The sequence below is a fragment of the Dermochelys coriacea genome, chromosome 2 (genome assembly GCF_009764565.3).
Source record: "Dermochelys coriacea isolate rDerCor1 chromosome 2, rDerCor1.pri.v4, whole genome shotgun sequence".
Classification (NCBI taxonomy): Eukaryota; Metazoa; Chordata; order Testudines; family Dermochelyidae; genus Dermochelys; species Dermochelys coriacea.
This window is the reverse complement of record NC_050069.1, coordinates 61626748-61648470: the sequence shown is the minus strand read 5'-3', so window position 1 is coordinate 61648470 and position 21723 is coordinate 61626748. Positions and strand designations below refer to the sequence as shown.

At 45.5% G+C, this 21723-nt stretch overlaps 1 protein-coding gene across 1 annotated transcript in view; it reads left to right on the top strand.

The window, feature by feature from the left end:
- Window positions 1-21723, top strand: part of PREX2 (phosphatidylinositol-3,4,5-trisphosphate dependent Rac exchange factor 2) — a 305019-nt gene that overhangs the window by 71555 nt on the left and 211741 nt on the right. Inside the window, 5 exon segments of the mRNA XM_038389170.2 lie at window positions 1980-2051; window positions 2125-2247; window positions 3728-3832; window positions 17337-17438; window positions 18737-18898. Of these exon segments, the coding sequence (XP_038245098.1) occupies window positions 1980-2051; window positions 2125-2247; window positions 3728-3832; window positions 17337-17438; window positions 18737-18898 (564 nt within the window).

Genomic DNA, 21723 nt, shown 5'->3' with positions numbered 1-21723 from the left:
TTCCGAAACCCAATGCAGCCCTCAGGCCAAAAAGTTTGCCCATTCCTGGCCTAGGTCCACTATATATTTTGATCAAAGGAAATATTTGTTGAGGAATAAGGATCCAAAGATACTTCAAAGATATGAAAAAAACTCTTCTGGTATATTAGCTGCTGCCTTTTTGAAAGAGATAAGTGCCAACCTTCAAATGCATCCGATGAAGTGAGCTGTAGCTCACGAAAGCTTATGCTCTAATAAATTTGTTAGTCTCTAAGGTGCCACAAGTACTCCTTTTCTTTTTGCGAATACAGACTAACACGGCTGCTACTCTGAAACCTTCAAATCGTCACTGTTTGGGTCAAATCATAGAAAGCAACTGATAACTAAGAAGTTTATTCCTACTTGGTATCTATGCATCACTGGTGTTTTAGGCATCTCTCATAAAACAGCGTGACTTCTTTTAGCACTCTTGCATCTGTCTTTTGTGTTGCAGTTGTCTTTTCTAACCTGCTCTGATTTATTATGTGCTACATTTCTTAGTTGCTTTTGGCTAATGATCTGACAAGTATAGATTATTCTGAAGTCTGCATATATTTTAATGTGTTTAATGGATATGCAAGTCACTCATGTATTGTAGTAAGAAGGGATTAAAGTCAGTGGGCCAAATTCTGTGCTCAGTTACAAATCTAATTCTTAGAGTTAACACTGATAAAGAGGTAGAAAGAAATCACAAATGGGTAGAAAAGGTGCTTGTTTTTTTTTTTTTAATATGACTATAAAAATTGGCATTAAGCATTTAAATGGACCTGCAATATTCCAACTTAAGTGTTGTCTATATTTTGGAAATCTAAGGGTGTCTATTCATTCAATAATAAAAATGTTCCTAATTACATAGCTCTTTTTGGGGGGGGGTGTGGAAAGGGGGAGAAAAACCACTTAGGAATTAAAATGTGTAAGGCATAACAGAGTAAAAAGGGATACTGTGAATGCTATCCTTTTCTCCTAGCTGGGTTATTTATTGCATCCTCTATGGAATTTGCACTACACTAGTATTTAGATGAGTTCATATACAGTATACAATGCACAGTGACTTGTAGATAAGCGGATATGAAGGACATGACATTCTGAACATGTGGTGCCAATTTTTTAATAACTAAAGGATATGCATGTCCATGTGAACACCCAGTGCTTTAAGTCTTTCTGTTTGTAAATATCTTCAAAATGTACCTTTTTGATAATGAAGTTAATTTGTAGAAATTTAATTACAAACACTTGCTACTTTAAACATGATTAAATAAATTGTGGAATGAGCCTTATTGCAGTTGTTTTTTGTTGTTGTTTCCAGTTTTTTTTCCCCCAGACCAAATATAAGAAGTCTAAACCACAGTGCACAAGCTTGTGCACCGAGCATCTTGTTTAAATCAATTTTCCTTCCAGCTGGTTCAGCTATTAATACATCAGAGGTTTGTGCATAATTTAGTGGCTTCTTATGGTATATTTTATGCTTGTTTATAGTAGCTTAAAACCAGCTTTGATTTAGAAATTAAGGGCTCAATTCAACTTTTCTTGTAATAAATGGAAAAATTCCAGAGGGAACTGGATTGAGACTCAAGTTGCGGAAGAGATTTATCTATGTTAGTGTCTAACTGTTTTTAGAAATCGGCGTGATGAAAGAAAATTGAACTTCGGAGAATTTAGAATTTTTTGGCCTTTGTTAATATTATGCTATGTATTTTAACAGTTTTTTCATTGTATCTGTTTGACATAGCTTTACACAGGTTTAAATTAATAAAGCTACTAGCTACTAATTTAAAAGGAGTATCTGGGTGAAGTTTCGTGTAGTGGTCTCATGGAATACTATTTCCATATCCCAAACATAAGAGAATTAGACAAACTAATTAAAAATGTATAATACTTTTACTCAAGCTATCTTATTCCCTCTGAACTAACTAAAGCAGCGTACAGTTTCCTCACTTGTATTGTTGTCTTGTTTCATGCAGGCATTCCTTCAGAGAATGATCCAGTTTGCTGCCTCCAAAGTGGATAAAAATATCACAGAGGAAACAGTTAAGGTTAGTTTTTAATTGCACACATTTTTCTTTTCTGTGTTCTCTTTTTATATTTATTTGTTCTGTTCTTTTACAGATGCTGTTTTCAAATATTGAAGATATTCTTGCAGTTCACAAGGATTTCCTGATCCTAGTGGAGCGGTGTTTGCATCCTGAACCTAATGCACACCATGAAGTGGGAATCTGCTTTCTTCACTTTGTATGCTATTCTTTAATACAACTTCATAGTTAACTTCTCATTCCTGATTGTCGTCTTTAATTAATGCCGTGGCGGTGTGTGTGTATTCAGTCATGAGGACAAAATGACTTGATTGCGTAATTTAGGTTCCTTTAAGGTCATTTGGAGTTTACATTCATTGGACCCCCATTTCCCTCCCCCCCCCCCAAAAAAAGACAGAGAACCTTACCATGTAATCTCACCCATTCTTTTTACTGTAGAATAAACAAGCTTTGTTGTTTTCAGCACATTAGCTTTCAGCATCCTCTGTAGCTTTGAACTGTTAGGAATTTTCAGACTACTTGTTCTGAATTGATTTTATTTTTCATTCAAATACAGAGGGTGTTTATTTAAGATAGTAAAATTTTACCCAGTGATGACATAACTAACCATTTTTTCCAGCCAGGCAAGTGCACAAGCTGATAGATACCAGGATTTCCACCTGAAATTTTCTTAAGGAACTTGAAGCTAATGGGACACAAGAACATGCTTATCTTTAAGCACATGTTTTAGTGCTTTGCTGAATAAAAGCCTTAATGAACACTTTTGAAAATTTGGCTGTAGGCCTTTTATGTTCACCAGCAAAACTAAGAAGCCTGAACACTGAAATGCCATGTTGAGATGTGAAGTACCTAAAACTCAGTCAGGAAGCAGAATTAAAAAAAGAGAAGAGTTTGCAAGAAACAATGCATTTAAAAGCATTTTTAATAAAATTCTCAGGTACATATTAATTTGCTCACTGTTATTATTATTATTATTATTTTATCTGCCTTGAAATAGAAAATGCAGAGCAGTGCCTCAGTAAATCACAGCAGATATATTTCTGGATCTTCTGCAGCAACTATACTCTAGAAGCATTGTTTTCCTGTCTGAGTGCAAGAGCATCAATGTTACAGAGCTGTGCTAAATCATACAAGACTGAGCCTATCTCTTTACACACAGTCACAGACCTAAATAAAAAAAAAATTGGATCTAATTGGTATCTCTGCTTGGTTCAACCTTCATTTGCTAAAGTCTACATTTGCACATTGTGGGACAAAAGATTAAAGGTCAGTAGAATGGAAGGGCTCACAAAAATGCTCTCAACACACCTTTTATTTTTTCAAAACTGGATTGTATCTGTAAATGCTTGCATGTGCAAGATAGGTAATGTCTTCAAATGGGTAGGTATGCATGCACTTTGTTGTCCTGTTTGATTTATTATAATCCAGCCACTGGATCTCTCCACAGATTCTCCAGTGATGTTCACGGACTATTCGTCTTTACAATTCTAATTAAGAGTAGAATTTAAAAGTTCTAGAAGTGCTGGATTTCAAACAATAATTAGATATAAAAATAGGAAAGGTGTTGACTTTCCAAAATGCGGATTACATTAGATTTCTATCCTCTAAAAGTGTTCTTATATTAGTCATTTGGCCTTAATAAAAACCTGAATATACAAAGTATTTCTTTATCTCTACAGAAGGACAGATTTTGTATCTATGATGAATACTGTAGTAACCATGAGAAGGCACAGAAACTTCTGCTTGAACTTAACAAAATAAGAACAGTACGGACTTTTCTTTTGGTAAGTAAATTTTGACTTGATGTTCTACTTTAATATCTTTTCATTGAATCAGTGAGTTGACAGCAGTGCCTTATTAGGTCATGTGAGCACTGATTTTAGACATCCCACGATGGTCATTCTAGATGGTTACAGTTCAGATGCATTTTAGGTGTGATGTTTTCAGAGGTATGGGCTGCCTACATCACACACTCAGTGCCACCTCATGGCCAGTTTACAGACTAGCATTGGGACAATGTACCCTATACAGTAACTTCTCACTTGATGGCCTCATGGTTAACATTGTTTTGTTATGTCTCTGATCTATTAGAGAACATACTTGTTTAAAGTTGCGCAAGGCTATCAATTGCCGGACAGTTCAGGTGTCCCTCCTCATACTGTCCTGTGCCGCTCCTTCCCTCTGCCTTGGAGCTGCTCCTGGGAACCTCCTGCTTGTTGTGCATGGGGTAGGGGAGATAGAGGGGTGCTGAAGTCAGGGTGTTCCTGCCCCCTGCTCCTGTATCCCAGCTCCACAGAGTGGGGCGGGGGACGGGACACACAACAGGGCTCAGAACAGAGGGAGCTTACTGTCAGCAGCTGCTGTCTGAACTTGCCGATCTACTTAAAAAGTCTTAGAGTGGGGTCAGCATACTTAAAGAGGCAATGTGCCCCTCTCTCTCTCTCTTTTTTTTTTACACACACCCACACACACACACACACACAGTGTGTGTCTGTGTCTGTCTCACATACACATGGACCCCCCCAGGCACTTTGGAAAGTGGAGGGAGTGGTGCGCTCCAGTGGGATAGCATGGATTCATCATCACATTCAGTTTCCACAGGGAATGTTTGCAGCCACTGTCATGCGTCTATTGTGTCTCCTCCCTCCATTCATGCTGCCTTGTAGAGTGTGAGGCTACATTAACAACAGTGTTTTAACCCTTGGGGGCTCAGCTGAGTGCTAATTCATCATTTAGCAGCAAGGCATTCCCTGGGAAATAGTCCACCTTTGACTCCTGCACCTCAACCACACTTCAGTCATCATTGCTGTGTACAGTATTAAATTGTTTGTTTTAAACTTATTCTGTGCATATATTTGTGTGTGTGTATGTGTATGTATATATAATATGTCTTTTGTCTGGCGAAAAAAAAATCCCTGGAACCTAACACCCCTATTTACATTAATTATTAGGGGAAATTGGATTCACTTAACATCGTTTCACTTAAAATCGCATTTTTCAGGAACATAACTCCTCACTTAACATTGTAGTTACTGTACTTCCTGTTATGAAGGCAATGCATAATGATGCCAGTCACATATGGCTGAAGGACTGGAGAGAAAATGGGATAAATGGTGTGGGGAGAGGTATGGAAGGAAATCAGAGAACTGACCTGGAAGGAAATTTAAAGACTGACCTGTGGTTAGAGCCAGGTTTTGTAAAGAAAAATCCATACTCTGGGAGCTGCTGTGCCAAAGGAAAAATTTTTGCTATGGATTATATTTTAGCAACAACATACTGAATTGTCTTAAACTGAGGTAAAGGAAACAGCTACACAATAAAAGTCTGTATTTTTTTTTACAACACAATTAAGCAGATGTTTTAAAATGTTAAGTATGAGAGTCCTCATGAATCTGCCATAACATGATCAGTTTCCTTGGAAACGTGGGAAAAAAAAATGAGGAGTACTTGTGGCACCTTAGAGACTAACAAATTTATTTGGGCATTAGCTTTCTAAGGTGCCACAAGTACTCCTCATTTTTTTTGCTGATACAGACTAACATGCCTACCACTCTGAAACTTGAAAACATGGAGTTTCTCAGCGGTTGACATTATTAATTAAAAAGGGAATTTAGTATGAACTGTTTCCTGGATTTCCCCAACTCACACCATATGACACCCTAACAGGGTAATTTTTTTGGATGTAGATAATGCTATATTAGAACTGTAAATTTCTGGCAAAGGAATATGAGGTCTGAGGTCAGATTTGGGAAATATGACAAACATTTCAACTGCAAACAGTTTAAGTTAAAGAAACTATGAACACTACATCAGATGTTACACTTATTTTATCACTACTCTAAACTGTTGTGATTTTAATTTTTTAACGTGGCACATCTTTTCAAAACTGTTGCCCCACACTACTTGATAGAGTACAGCCATAATGCTTTTGATTGGGTAAAGCAACGTGCAGTTTGCTCTGTCATTTGAATCTATTGGCCCTGATTCTCTTGTTTCTACAGTCCCTTAACATGAACTTAATGGGCTAAGTGGGAATTTCCCTGTCAGAGGGAGAAATCACTGAGCGACTTAGAGTTCTATGCCACTTCCCTCGTCACTGAGCATGTCTTTACACTCCAGTGATTTTTGGCAGCTGGAACCCCCTCTCACTGGACATCCTGCTGCCCCAATTTAAATCAAGGGCTGAAATGTCATTCCCCAACCTGCTCCCAAATTGAGGGGCTGCTAACATGGCATAAAGCCACTTTAGTTCTCCCCCACACCACATGCACAACTGGATCCTGCACGGAGAGCAACACTAATTGTCGACACTGTATATGGTGGTGAGGAGCAAAATGTGCCTAAGAGTAAATCATGAAGAGCTTCTTTTGTGAGACAGGATGAGGCTATTTTAGAGATAAGTCCAAACTAAAATCTTGGATCTCTGATCCCCATAAACTGATCTGGATTTGGATCCAAATGAAACTGTTCCTAAAATGGTACTGAATCCAAATGCTATGTCTGAACATTGTGCAATTTGAGAAGATTGCAGCACCTTTGCAAAAAAAATGTAATAATAATCACTGTCCCTCAGTAGTCAAGAACCCCCTCTACTTAATATGCCTTAGAATTTCTGAAGGGTCTGTCAAAAAAGATGTGCTTTATGCCATGCTCTGAAGGCCATGTGATTTGGGCTATATCAGACTGGGGAGACGAAATTATTATTTGTTCTTTTTTTTTCTTTTGGTTCAGCTACTGGACTGAAATAATTTATTCACATAATTCTAGTCAAAACCAATACCTCTGACTGGAATTAAAGTAGATCATGGTGCACCAGTGTAACATACTCAGAGAGAGAGACTTCACCTGGCAAATGGGTTATCACATTCTGCACTTGATTCAGCTTCCAAATGGATTTCAGTTTTACCTTTGTGTAGAGTGCATTGCAGCAGGCCAGCCTAGCTGCAGTGAAGGAATAGGGAACTGGGCTTTATTTAGTCTGCAGAAGAGAAGAGTGGGAGGGATTTGATAGCAGCCTTCAACTACCTGAAGGGGGGTACCAAAGAGGATGGAGCTAGGCTGTTTTCTGTGGTGGCAGTTGACAGAACAAGGAGCAATGGTCTCAAGTTGCAGTGGGGGAGGTCTAGGTTGGATATTAGGAAAAATTGTCCCACTAGGAGGCTGGTAAAGCACCTGAATGGGTTACCTAGAGAGGTGGTAGAATCACCATACTCTAGATGCTTTTAAGGTCAGGCTTGACAAAGCCCTGGCTGGGACGATATAGTTGGGGGTTGGCCCTGCTTTGAGCAGGGGGTTGGACTAGATGACCGCCTGAGGTCTCTTCCAACCCTAATATTCTATGATATTATGAATACATCATGGTAGCAGATAAACATCCAAAAGATGCAGTTGCAGCCTCCTGGACAGATGCAGATAGATGGAGAACAAAAGTCTTTGTTGTTACTGTTATTTGAGCATCTACAAATAATTAGAAGGCTAACCAGGCTCCCTACCTGGCCCCACAGAGTAACTAAAGATGAGGATGCACACTTTTTTTTTTTAATTTAAAAAAATCAGTCTGATCATGTAGGCTGCACTCTGACTTTGTTGTTTGGTTTCCTCTTTGAATTGTAGGGAGACCTTTCCAATATTCTTTCTGTGTTTGATGGGACCCTACTTACCTGCCTTTTAAAAGTGGGAGCAGTAATAGGACAGTTATCAGTCTATATTACGTTACCTATGATTGTATTGGTATGATGATCTCAATACATAGAGCTTGATTTCATATAGCTTTAAAGTATATCATATCACTTATTCCTACTACTGCATATGTACACTCGTTACTGTTAGTATTTGGTCCACTTTTTTTTTATTATAATTCCAGCAATTTAAATATTTTGCCCTAAAGCCACTTGCATATTTTGGTTCTCTGAATGTCTTTAATCCTAACTCTACCTCTTACTGAACTGTGTTTGTGAATGCTTCTGCCAAACGTTCCATATTTTTCTCTGCTTCCAATACTGTGCTCCTGGTTGTTACCTACATTTTCTGTAACTCATGGCTGGAAAAAATTATTTAGTTTGCATAATATCAGCAATCCAATAATTATCTTTTAGTTTATATATATATATTGTGACAAAACTCTGTCCTTGCCTCCGTGGGTCCCGCATTTCCTGGCAGATTTCGCTAGCCTCAGAGGCTCACTGTGACCCTCCACATAACCCTTCTTTCTCTAGAGACAAGGGTCACAGTCTACTGAGCCACTGTCATCATAAGCCAGCAAGGGAGGTGAGGAGAAGTTATCCTTCCTTGCACAGTCTCTGTTGTCTCCCAGTCTCAGTGATTAAACAGGGGGCAAAGGTGTGTGTGTGTGGGGGGGAAGCCCAGGCCTACCCTCTACTCCAGGTTCCAGCCCAGGGACCCTAATAATATCAGCTATGGTAGCTGACCTTTTAGAAACATGACATGTACAATTCCCTGGGCTACTTCCTCCACAGCAGCCCTCACTTCCTCAAGCTCCACTTCACCCTTACTTCAGGGCCTCCCTCCTTGTGCCTGATATGGTGTGTACTACTCAGCCTCTCTAACAGCGCAACTTCTTCCCACAGCTCCTGGCATGCACTCGCACTTGACTGGCTGGGAGGCTTTTAACTAGTTTCAGCCAGCCCCTGATTGGCTTCAGGTGTCCCAATTAACCTAGCCTTCTCCCTGCCTTCTGGAAAGTTCTTAATTGGCCCCAGGTGTCTTAATTGACGTGGAGCAGCTGCCATTTCACTTATCCTGGTACCAGGGATTTGTTTAGCCTGGACATAATATATCTATCTCCCGCTACTCTTTCATAGCCCTCTAGCTTGGAGGGAGGTGGGAAGCTGCTACTCCTGCTGCTGGGCGCTAAGCTCTCCCTGCTGCTCCAGCTGCTCCCCTGGCTGGGCCAGACACCCTTGCCCCCCGTTCTCTGCTACCTGGTTGCTTGACCCCCCACTCTTGGGTGCTGCTACTGCTCCAACTGCAGCCCTCGGGGGGGGGCTGCTAGCCCACTCCCCAGAGAGGAGGAGTGAGGGACCCCAGCCACTGCTGTTGTGGACGACACCACCATCACCACCTGAGAGGGGTCCTTTCTGCCTGCCTGGACCACCACCTGGAGTTCCTGGAGCTGCTGCTGCGGAGTCTGCTGCCTGGAGCTGCTGAAGCCCGAGGAGGAGAAGAAGAGGACCATCTACCAGTAGGGGAGCACCTAGAGACTTGCAGGCTGCCATGGAGGGGGCCCTAAGACCGAGTAATTTTCAAACTGTGCTCTTGTGGTGGGGGTCTTGACTGTGTTTGTAGGGACACGAGGGGTGTGCCATGGAGCTGCCCCCCGATCTATCTGTGTGTCCCCCCCAACCCCCACCACTACTACCATCACCGCTGCCCCCTCCACCACCCCCACTGGCTGTATACCATCTGCCTCAGCTCCTGCCTCTGGACTCAGCTGCTTGCTTGGCTTGCCACGCCGTATTTCCACCCTTTGGGCCAGAAGCAGCAGCCAGCCTAAAAAGTCTTGTGCAAGCGCACGTGGGTGCACGTGCCCCCCTCCCCGGACTGCTCACCCTACAGCTTTGCCCTTGCAACCTTTCCCATTTGCGCTTTGCAGCTTTTGCCACCCTTATGCCCCAGCCCCTGCTTACTACTTTGTTTGTTTGCCTGCCCCGCCCATTTCCTCCTGCAGCCTCTGTTTGTTTGCCTTGCCCCAGCCTCTGAGGCTAGCCCCTTGGTTTCCCTGCCCTACCTCCAGCCTGCTTAGCCCCTTGGTCCGTGTGTCCATGCCCCCTCCCATGTGCTTGTGCAACTCCATTTTAGTTTCAACCCTTTTCATTGCACCCTGAATGTTGTTGTATCCCCCCCTCCTCTAGTGCACCAAGAGGAGCCGGAATTCCACCTTGTGTCGGCGACTGCCCCCTAACCCCTGATTGCCCCCCGTCCAGCCCACCCCTTTTGGCGCCCTCCTCCTCTGCCTGCAGCCTAGGGGGGAGGAGTGGTCGACCTGCTTCCCCTCTCCCCTCCTCCTTTTGGTATCCCCCCTTTCCTCCTTGCTCATGATGGTGGGGGATGAGACGGCGGGGCCTGCGGAGGAGGGTGCGGCAGGGACACCGCCGGGCATGGGAGAGGGCCCGCCCCAAGGGGAATCTTCTCTCCCTTGTGCTGCCCCACCGTTATCCCCTCGAGACCCTGAGCCATTGCCTCTGCCCCCTGACAAAACTCCTGCTAGCCAGCCCCCGGATGATGCCATGGAAGGCTGGGCCCTAGTCCAGGGGAAGCGGGGCAAGCGGAAGGCTCGAGCTCCGCTCCTTCCATCTGATGCAGAGGCCCCCCGGAAGATCAGGAAGGGGGGCACCGATGCCGAGCCTTCCGCTCTACCCACGGGTGTGTTCCATCCACCAGAGCCGGCTGGGGAAGACATGGCAGCACTGGAAGGCAGTATCTCCGCTCCACGGGAGTCCCTCTCCAACTTCCAACCTGAAGTGCCATCTGAAACCTCAGTGTGCCCCGAGGCAACCGTTGCGTAAGGTGCCGACGGGGAGAATCCCGGGGTGGTGGAAAATGACTTCCCATCTATATATGAGGAGATCAAGGCCCTGGGTCTGACCCCGGTCACCCAGGGGGAGGACGACCCTATGCCAGCGGGCCTCGATCTAGGTGAGTTCACTCCAGGCCCCCTTTCCCCAGGCTCCCTCCCCCTAACCATTGCTTCTGCTCCCACCTCCGAGGAGCCCCTGGACTCCTCCATCAACCCGGCTGCAGATGGCACCCCACTGAGGGCTGCTGAGCCTGTTGAGGTGACGGCTAGTGCCACGCGGCCGGGACCTAAGCCACCAGGGGCACCCCTCATTGGTGAGAAGCATTCGACCTCCTTCCCGGGAGAGGGCCCTACAGGAGAGAGTCCACCTCCTGTTGCCGTGGCTGCCAAATCCACCATAGAGCCTGCGCCCGGCATCACTGAGAGCCCTCTCCCTGCCCAGAATCTCACCTCTAACCTTGCCCCTGCACCTATCCCTATCCTGTCCACCTCCCAAGATATTATTGCCGCCCCTGGGGCTGTCTTCTTCCCTTTTCCAATCGATGACCTCCAGGGAGCGGCCTTTGTGTTTACCCATCCTGACCCACCAGGGGCTGCTATCCTCCCTCTGCCACCCCCTATTGCCCCAGCGTTAGGGTCAACCCATCAGGAGGCCCCTCGGGGGTCCGCACCCTGTCTGCCCATCTCGGTGGGCCATGGGGCTGTAGCAAGGGCCCCGTAGGGGAGTAACCAGGAGACCGTAACCCCAGGCCCCCATGCTCTGCGAGAGAAGGTGCGGGAGTTTCTAGAAGACGTTCGTGGCTCCCGCAACGAAGTACAGCTTGCTCTCCAGTGATGGGGGGACTTTAATCAAATCCTCCGGGCCGCAAGGGTCCTCATGGGGGAGGGTAAAAGGACCAGGAAGCAGGGCACCTGGTGGCCTACCAGCGGGTCCGCCTCTTCTATGATTCCTTACTCACCTACGGGATAGGTCACGGATTGCTGCACGGCCCGTCGGGAGCCGCGAGCGTCCCTTGCGGCGAGGATCCCCCCCCCCCAGCCCTCCTCATGGCACCTCTTACCATCGCAACATTGAACACCCGTGGCTGTAGGATGGGTCTTCGCAGGTCCGAGGTGCTCTCCTTCCTTCGGGAGGGGGGGTAGTCTGTGGTTTTCCTGCAGGAGACCCATACGGATCCGACCGCCGAAGACAGCTGGCGGCTGGAATGTGGGGACAGGGTCTACTTTAGCCATCTCACAGTTCGTACGGCTGGAGTGGTGACCCTGTTCTCCCCCAACCTACGGTCCGAGGTGCTGGGGGTCGCCGAGGCTGTGCCGGGCTGCCTGCTGCACCTCCGGGTCCGCATGGAGGGGCTCGTAGTCTACCTCGTCAACATCTATGCCCCTGCAAGGAGTCCGGAGCGGCTGCAATTCTATCAGCAGGCGTCCGCCTTTCTCGACACCTTGGATCCTCATGAGTGCCTGGTCCTGGGAGGGGACTTTAACATCACCCTCGAGGAGCGGGGCCGCTCGGGGACTGAGCAGAGCCCGGCCGCCGCCGCCGTCCTCCAGGAGATAGTCGAACACCACTCCCTGGTGGACGTCTGGCGCGACCACCACCCGAATGACACTTCCACGTTCACCTTTGTCCGGGTGGAGGCCCATCAGTCGCTCCACTCCCGGTTGGACCGCATTTATTTATCACGCTTTAATCTTTCACGAGCCCAATCCTCCAGCATCCGGCTGGTCCCATTTTCTGACCATCATTTAACCACCGTGACAGCCTCCCTCTGTGCAGAGAGGCCAGGGCCGGCCTATTGGCATTTTAACAACAGCTTGCTGGAGGATGCAGGCTTCGTGGCATCCTTCCGGGAGTTCTGGCTGGCCTGACGAGGGCAGCGGCATGCCTTTCCCTCAGTGCGGCTGTGGTGGGACCTAGGGAAGGTGCGCGCCCAGCTCTTCTGCCATGACTACACCTGGGGCGCCAGCCGAGGGAGGGATACGGCAATAGAGCAGTTGGAACAGGAGGTCTTAGAGCTGGAGAGGCATCTGGCCACCAGCCCCGAGGATCCACGCCTCTGCACAGTGTGCCGGGAGAAACAGGAGGAGTTCTGGACCCTCAAGGACCATTGGGCCCGGGGTGCCTTTGTTCGATCCCGCATCCGTCTCCTTCGGGAGATGGATCGTGGCTCCCGCTTCTTCTATGCCCTGGAGAAAAAGAGGGGGGCCAAGAAACATGTCATCTGCCTTCTGGCAGAAGATGGCACCCCCCTCACGGATCTGGTGGAGATGTGCGGGAGGGTGAGAGCCTTCTGCGCAAGCCTTTTCTCCCTGGATCCGACCAATCCTAACGCTTGCAGAGTGCTCTGGGAGGAGCTCCCGACGGTCAGCGCAGGTGACCGAGACCGGCTAGAGCTGCCTCTCACTCTGGCCGAGTTCTCGGAAGCCCTCCGTTGCATGCCCACCAATAAATCTCCGGGCATGGACGGGCTGATCATGGAGTTCTACCACCTGTTCTGGGACGTCCTCGGCCCAGACCTAGTCAGCGTCTGGGCCGAGTCTTTGCAGAGTGGGGTCCTCCCTCTTTCGTGCAGGCGAGCCGTGCTCGCCTTATTGCCGAAGAAGGGGGACCTCCGCGATTTACGAAATTGGCGTCCCGTCTCGCTCCTCAGCACGGACTACAAAGTCGTGGCAAAAGCAATTTCGAGGCGGCTAGGGTCCGTGCTGGCGGACGTGGTCCACCCAGACCAGACCTACACCATCCCGGGCCACAGCATCTTCGACAACCTATATCTGGTCCGGGACCTTTTGGAACTCGGGTGTAGGGATGGTCTGTTGTTCGCCCTCCTGTCCTTAGATCAGGAGAAGGCGTTCGACAGGGTGGATCACGGGTATCTCCTGAGCACTCTGCAGGCGTTTGGATTCGGACCCAGGTTTGTGAATTTTCTCCGGGTGCTGTACGCCTCCGCAGAGTGTTTGGTCAGGCTCAACTAGACCCTGACCGAACCAGTCAGCTTCGGGCGAGGAGTACAGCAGGGGTGCCCCCTCTCAGGCCAGCTGTACGCTCTGGCGATTGAGCCCTTCCTCTGTCTCCTCCGAAGGAGGTTGATAGGGTTGGTGCTGCGGGAGCCGGAGCTGCAGCTGGTCCTGTCGTCGTACGCTGATGATGTGTTCTTCGTGGTCCAGGACCCGGGCGACTTGGCACGGGTGGAGGCTTGCCAGGCCATCTATTCGGCAGCCTCCTCCGCACGGTTCAACTGGGTCAAGAGCTCTGGCTTGGTGGTAGGGGACTGGTGGCAGGCAAGCTCTCACCCACCCACGCTTCAGGCCATCTGGTGGAGCAAGGGTCCGCTGCTCTATATTGGCGTTTACCTTTCTGCCATGCATCCCTCTCTGCCAGAGAACTGGCAGAATTTAGAGGGCGGGGTGATAGAGCGGCTCCGGAAATGAACAGGACTACTCAAGTGCCTCTCCCTTCGAGGGAGAGCGCTGGTGCTTAATCAACTAGTCCTGTCCATGCTCTGGTACCGGCTCAACACCCTGGTCCTGGCCCCGGTTTCCTGTCCAACCTCTGGACATCGATTCTGGAGTTCTTTTGGTCAGGACTGCACTGGGTCCCTGCAGGGGTTCTCCATCTACCTCTGAAGGAGGGAGGGTAGGGCCTGAAATGTCTGCTTACTCAGGTCCATGTCTTCCACCTCCAGGCCCTGCAGAGGCTCCTTTATGGTGCAGGTAGTCCGGCGTAGAGCATACTGGCGCACGCCTTCCTGTGCCGCTTCCGAGGGCTCTGATATGACCGGCAGCTCCTTTATCTCCATCCAAGAGGTCTTCCGCGAGACCTCTCCGGGCTCCCGGTCTTCTACCAGGACCTCCTCCAGACCTGGAAACTTTTTTCAACAACCAGGTCCGTGGTGGCCACCGAGGGGGCAGATCTCCTCGCGGAGCCCCTGCTACACAACCCCCAGCTTCGTGTGCAGGTGGTGGAGTCCTGCTTGGTGTGCCAGAGGTTGGTCCTGGCAGAGGTCACAAGAATCATAGAATCATAGAATCATAGAATATCAGGGTTGGAAGGGACCCCAGAAGGTCATCTAGTCCAACCCCCTGCTCAAAGCAGGACCAAGTCCCAGTTAAATCATCCCAGCCAGGGCTTTGTCAAGCCTGACCTTAAAAACCTCTAAGGAAGGAGATTCTACCACCTCCCTAGGTAACGCATTCCAGTGTTTCACCACCCTCTTAGTGAAAAAGTTTTTCCTAATATCCAATCTAAACCTCCCCCATTGCAACTTGAGACCATTACTCCTCGTTCTGTCATCTGCTACCATTGAGAACAGTCTAGAGCCATCCTCTTTGAAACCCCCTTTCAGGTAGTTGAAAGCAGCTATCAAATCCCCCCTCATTCTTCTCTTCTGCAGACTAAACAATCCCAGCTCCCTCAGCCTCTCCTCATAAGTCATGTGCTCTAGACCCCTAATCATTTTTGTTGCCCTTCGCTGTACTCTTTCCAATTTATCCACATCCTTCCTGTAGTGTGGGGCCCAAAACTGGACACAGTACTCCAGATGAGGCCTCACCAGTGTCGAATAGAGGGGAACGATCACGTCCCTCGATCTGCTCGCTATGCCCCTACTTATACATCCCAAAATGCCATTGGCCTTCTTGGCAACAAGGGCACACTGCTGACTCATATCCAGCTTCTCGTCCACTGTCACCCCTAGGTCCTTTTCCGCAGAACTGCTGCCGAGCCATTCGGTCCCTAGTCTGTAGCGGTGCATTGGATTCTTCCATCCTAAGTGCAGGACCCTGCATTTATCCTTATTGAACCTCATTAGATTTCTTTTGGCCCAATCCTCCAATTTGTCTAGGTCCTTCTGTATCCTATCCCTCCCCTCCAGCGTATCTACCACTCCTCCCAGTTTAGTATCATCCGCAAATTTGCTGAGAGTGCAATCCACACCATCCTCCAGATCATTTATCAAGAGTTGGAGACCTCCTGGACTATGACCGGGGAGACTGGCTGGATCCCCTGACGCTCGCTCAGCGCATAGGGCTTTCCAGACCTTGTACTCCCCGGCGCATACTTCAGGAGGTGAAGGCCGCTTTGCCGCCCGCTGCTTGGGTTTATCTTGACCGGGTCCTGCATGAGGGTTCTGCCGGACCTTTTAATTGGACCCCTGCCCCGTGGCTCCAACCGACCCCTTCACCGGAAGCCGGCTGCATGAGATGCAGCCGGTCTGCTTTCAAACCGTGCCAAGGAAACCTATCTACACGCTCGTGCTCCACACCCTTCACGCCTTCACCCTTGTGTCCTGCCCCGATACAAAATGGCGGGACCTCCTGCCACCTTTGGAGGGTGAGGAGCCCTGGTGGGCCAGCTTATATTCCACCTTAGTTCCAAGGCCCGCCGGGGATGTCAGTTGGCGGCTCCTTCACGTAGCCGTGAGCAAGGGCGTGTACTTGGTGCGGTTCACCTCAATCCCAGACACCTGCCCCTTTTGCGGCGTGAGGGAAACCCTGGCACATATATACTTGGAGTATGCCAGGCTGCAGCCCCTATTCCGGCTCCTCACCAATATTTTATTGCGTTTTGGTTGCACTTCTCCCCTCACCTTCTCATTTATGCACTCCCTATCCGTGGCCCCACAAAGTCACGGGATCTCCTGGTCAACCTCCTCCTGGCCCTAGCTAAAATGGCCATCTATAAAACCAGAGTGAGGAGTTTGGCCGATGGAATCTCCTGTGACTGTGGGGCCTATTTCCGATCCTTGGTCCGTTCACGTATCCGGGCAGAGTTCCTCTGGGCGGCGTCCTCTGACTCCCTTGACGCCTTTGAGGAGCAGTGGGCGCTGTCTGGGGTTCTCTGCTCGGTGTCCCCATCCGGTTCCCTTCGTTTGACCCTTTGACCACACTCCTGTCCCTGTTATTTCATTACTTGTCCCCCGGAATTTTTTGGGTATCTAGGTCCTGTGGATCCCCCTTTTAGGCTGGGGGGGATCCTTTAGCGGTGGACGGGCTTCGCCCACCCACTTCCCAGACCCCATTAAGACTACTGTTCCATAGCCATCTGGTCTTGCCCCATCACAATATATATCAGAAGAGTGTTTCTTTTCATAGGTTTCAGAGTGGTAACCGTGTTAGTCTGGTTCAGCAAAAAAAAAAAATGGTTAAATGAGCTTTAGTATTACTTTGTTTCTTTAATGCATGCTGGCTTTGAAAATAACACTCAACTGCAGTCGGGTAATTGTTTTTTGTGTGTGTCAAAGTAAAATGTTAGATGTATGGTTTAGTGTCTTCAATTATTATAGTAAAGAGTAGACGAGTAGATTATATATCTGTTCACGATAGTTTTGCAGGTTTACCTTAATATGAACTTTGTATGTGTTAATTTACAATTCTAGGCAAGTGTTTGTTTGTGTCAATGCTTTTGGAAGAGCTTTTTTTCATGGCAATTGCCTATATTTTAGAACAGTGATTTCTCACAGGAAACTATAGGAAACAGTTTAATGTAATGACAGGTTTCAGAGTAGCAGCCGTGTTAGTCTGTATTCGCAAAAAGAAAAGGAGTACTTGTGGCACCTTAGAGACTAACAAATTTATTAGAGCATAAGCTTTCGTGAGCTACAGCTTATGCTCTAATAAATTTGTTAGTCTCTAAGGTGCCACAAGTACTCCTTTTCTTTTTAGTTTAATGTAATGCGTTTCTCTCTTGAACTCTTGTAGAACTCACTCATCAAAATTTCCTCAGGATTTTGTAATCAAATTTGTTTTCACCCTAGAACTGTATGTTGCTTGGAGGACGTAAGAACACAGATGTTCCATTGGAAGGATATCTAGTAACACCAATACAGAGAATATGCAAGTACCCCCTCCTTTTGAAGGTACTTATATGTTTGTTACCTAGGCCTTTATATTCTGCACATAAAACTTGTTGCTATGCATATTTAAGCATGACAGTAACAAGAACCTCTCCCCAAGATGAATGATCCCCCAGATAGATATTGGATTCATGCTTGCACTCATTAAAGCCAATGACAAGTCTTCCAGGGACTTCAGTGCAAAAAAGATTAACAGGCTTTGTTGGCTGAAAAGGACTGGCATCTCTCTAGTTTCAGCACCTTCTTTGTAGGGTGATAGCCACCTTCTTCATTGTTGAGAGGAAGCCATTCAAAATGCTTTTAAATAGGTACTGTAAAAGGCAGACAAAGTACTTTCAGATAACAATAAAATGACACCTAGATGGGTGGGTGGGTGGGTGTGTGTGTGTGTGTGTGTGTAATGAATGCATTATGAATTTGTGTTGGATATTGTATGTTTTTTGTTAAAAAGGAGGAAAAAACTTGCATTTTTTGAAGAGGAAGCTGCATTTGTTAATTGCATTTTGACTTTAAGTATTTTTTATAATAAAATTTTAGTTTCTAAAACATTGTCAGCTCTGCAAGTGGCACATCTCTCTCACTGCACTGACATGGAAGACTGAAGGGACGCACCTTAACATTTAGTCTTTTTTTTTTTTTTTTTTAAAGTGAGGTAAATAGTATTACGATACTGAGCCCAGAGTCACCCAGCATATTTCTGCGGTTTTACAATCACATTGTCCTATTTTGAAATTTTTTATATTCTTTCCTGCTATGTGAGAAATGCACACAAAGAACAAAAGAAACTAACAGATTCTACAAGAGAGACACTGAGACTGATACACAAAGTGTTGTTAAAATACACCAAGTAAACAAACTGCGAAAAATTAGAAAAAAATAGTTGACCCTTTTTCAGTTCACAGTAACCGTAGATACTAATTGTGACAATAATAAGCACTTTAAGAAATATGTATGATTTTTGTCATTAAAAGCTGACTGTCCTATAAAAGAGTATAAAAAGAGGTTAAAGGTCAACATCAAGACCAGCCTTTCTAGGGGGAGGGGAAGAGAGCTGAAATGAAAACTTTGTTTTTTGAAATATCACGTATTCTTACTGTTGCTAGTTTGTCTCTTAGAGCTTTATTGCCTTAGCAGGACACGATGTTGGAGGATGTGATAGGGTTCCACCTAATAAAAGAGGAGTTTGATATCTATTGTTTAGTTTTAGCATCCCAGTCAATATGAGCCTCCTGGTAATGTACATTTGAGGATCAAAGACTGATGTACTCTTTATGCTATATGTACTCTTTATGTATAAACAGGAGTTATTGAAGCGGACGCCAAAGAAACACAGCGACTACACAGCATTAGTGGAAGCTCTGCAAGCCATGAAAGCGGTCTGTTCCAATATAAATGAGGCTAAGAGACAAATGGAAAAATTAGAGGTTTTGGAAGAATGGCAGTCTCACGTTGAAGGATGGGAGGTAGTGTCACCATATTTCTCATTGTGTAAGACATGGATGCAGTGATGCAACTTTGCAAATGGGCAATTATCAGCATATGCAGTACATTACCTTTATGACCCTGACTCACAAGGAACTTCTCATTTCACTAGTAAAATCACAATTTTTTCTTGTTTCAGAGTAGCAGCCATGTTAGTCTGTATTCACAAAAAGAAAAAGAGTACTTGTGGCACCTTAGAGACTAACAAATTTATTTGAGCATAAGCTTTCGTGAGCTACAGCTCACTTCATCAGATGCATTTCTACTCTGAGCAATATCAATATTATTGTCTAAGGATCATCAATGATGCAGACACTCTCAGTGCACTAACCATCTTTCAGAAAAGACAAATTATCTAGCTCTGGATTTTGGATATTAACCATTTTAATCAAATAATAATTTAATATTATAAATTTTATAAATATAATTTTTATATTATAAAAATCAGTCTGCCTTAGCTCTATGGATTACTAACTGTTGTTCTCAGGCTTTGCTCTTTTTTGTACTTGAAAGTCCTACCTAGTCAACTTGGGGGGAAATGTATAGAACATAAACTTTAGAGAAGTTAACAGATAAGGGATTATCTGAAGATTGCCAACAAATACATGTTCAGCAGCGTGAATACAGCAGCCTTTATATTTACAGTTGAGTCTCTGAGCTGCTGAGAGGAAGGTGAAAAACCCCACCCTATCCTGGCCAGTCTGACAATAAGGGAAAAATTCCTTCCCAGTCCCATAAAGGTGACTAGCACAATGCCCACATCAGATCAAAAACACATAGTCTTACTCTAATCCCAGTGTTCAGAGAATGGGAGCTGTTAATCCAGGCATGCAATGGTGCCTTGTTGCAGGGAAAGGGCCTGTATGCCCTCCTCTCAGGCACGCAGGAGCTAGTTGGCTTCTGCAGAGCACCTCCAGCCAGCCAAACTGCTCAGATTATGCTGCCTCTCCCCCAAAATCCAGGAGGAAGCAGGCTGTTATGAGCAGGGCAGGGGAAGAGAAGGGAGAATTACATTAAGGGGCAAAACCATTTTCCTCCTGACAGTCCAGACAAAGACTCCATGCCCTTGAGGCAGTGGGTGTACCTAATATTAATTAAGTGTAGCAGAAGATTTGACTCTTTCTAAAAAAGATCATAGTTATTTTTGTTTAGACAGAAGCATCCACGTTTGTGCAGGGAGATTTGAATATATCATTTAAAGATTGTTCCTGTGGCAGCATTCCAAATAAGGTGGGTTTTTTTTTCTCTTGTTTCCAAAATTGGAGAGGTAGGATCTATATTTCTACATGTCTTCCATTACACCTTCAGTCCTGGATTTTAGAGAGTAGTGACTTTCAAACTTCTCAGTCCCAGGAACCACTTATCACATTCTGCAAATAGTCACAGTACATAGAAAGAGAGAATTTCTGTAAGCACAAAGTATTATATGAATTGGTCATGTGTCTTCAACCTGATCTTACTGCATTCATTTTAGTCCCTTGTCTCAAAAATAACAAATCATTAGCAGAAAGAATCCAGGGAAGGACAAAACTGATTAGAGATAGGGTGTAGGGCTCATGCAAGGACATATTGTTTGTAGTATTTTAAAAAATGAGAAAGTAAAGTTGATAAGGTAAAGAATTACCCGCTCCCCCCCAAAAGAGAAATGCAAAAAATTCAAAAAGTCTGTACTGAATCCCTAAAGATGTATACAATAATATGCATACCATGGTTACAATTACACAAATATCCCAGATGATAGTGGGGACCAATTCATGTAAAACTGAATTTTTATACTTTCTTTACATGTTTAGGTTTATGCTTTGCACTATAAAACAGCTGTTTATTTTCCCTAATCATTTAGGGGCTTTTCCATATTAAATTTAGAAATGCGTTCCGTATTGTGTTAGTAGTCTATTTTGTCTTGTTTCCCAGGTATAACAAGTATGAGGTATGAGGCCATTGTTGTTAGGACTATCGTATTGTTTTAAAAGGTAAATCTTTCATCTTTTCAGTGCTAGAGAATAAATTAGGGACAAATCCTGTTTACCTTAATAATGAAAGCACTCCACTTAATTTAATGGGATGGCTAAATTTTTATTAGTCATAGTAATTTTATTGCTCATTTTAATTGCCCTGTATGTTAGGCACTGTCCAAATTGGATAAGACAATATCCCTGCTTTGAAGATCTTACAAATGTATGCCCTAATATTACAATTCATTGCATATGGGTAGATTGTTATACTTATGTGGTGCTCCACTGAAATCAATGGGGCTCTCTGTAGGCACAGCTGTGAATTACATGACATGGAGCTAATTTTTGGCAATTACACAACATATAGATTTTGATGAGTCATGAGACAGTAAGGACAGGTAGTGGAAGAAGGACAGGGTGAATGTCTGTACAATGACTTGGTTAGTCAGTGAAGCTAGTGCCCAGCCTGATGGAGAAAAGATAAATGGATAGAATGAATAAATATCAAACTAATCAATCATTTTGTGAGAGTAAGTCTAGCAGATTTGGTCCTATTCCTTCTAGCAGTCCTTGGGCTAAGAAAAAAATAATCTTGAGGAAACTTTAGGAATCCCTTTAATTTCAAATCATCAGACAAAATTTAAAAAGTTTCTGAACAAAGATTTTTTTTTTTTTGACTTTTTTTTAAAGTAGATTTCCATGTGAAAGATTTTATTTTTGGTGACAATTGCACACACAGTGACAGCTGGACACACCGTAATTAATTAAATACAAGATTCATCTGAGTCCTGCTTGCTTTTTAAATAGTTGTTGTCCTTTAAAATTTATCATTAAAGAAAAGCCAGTGGACC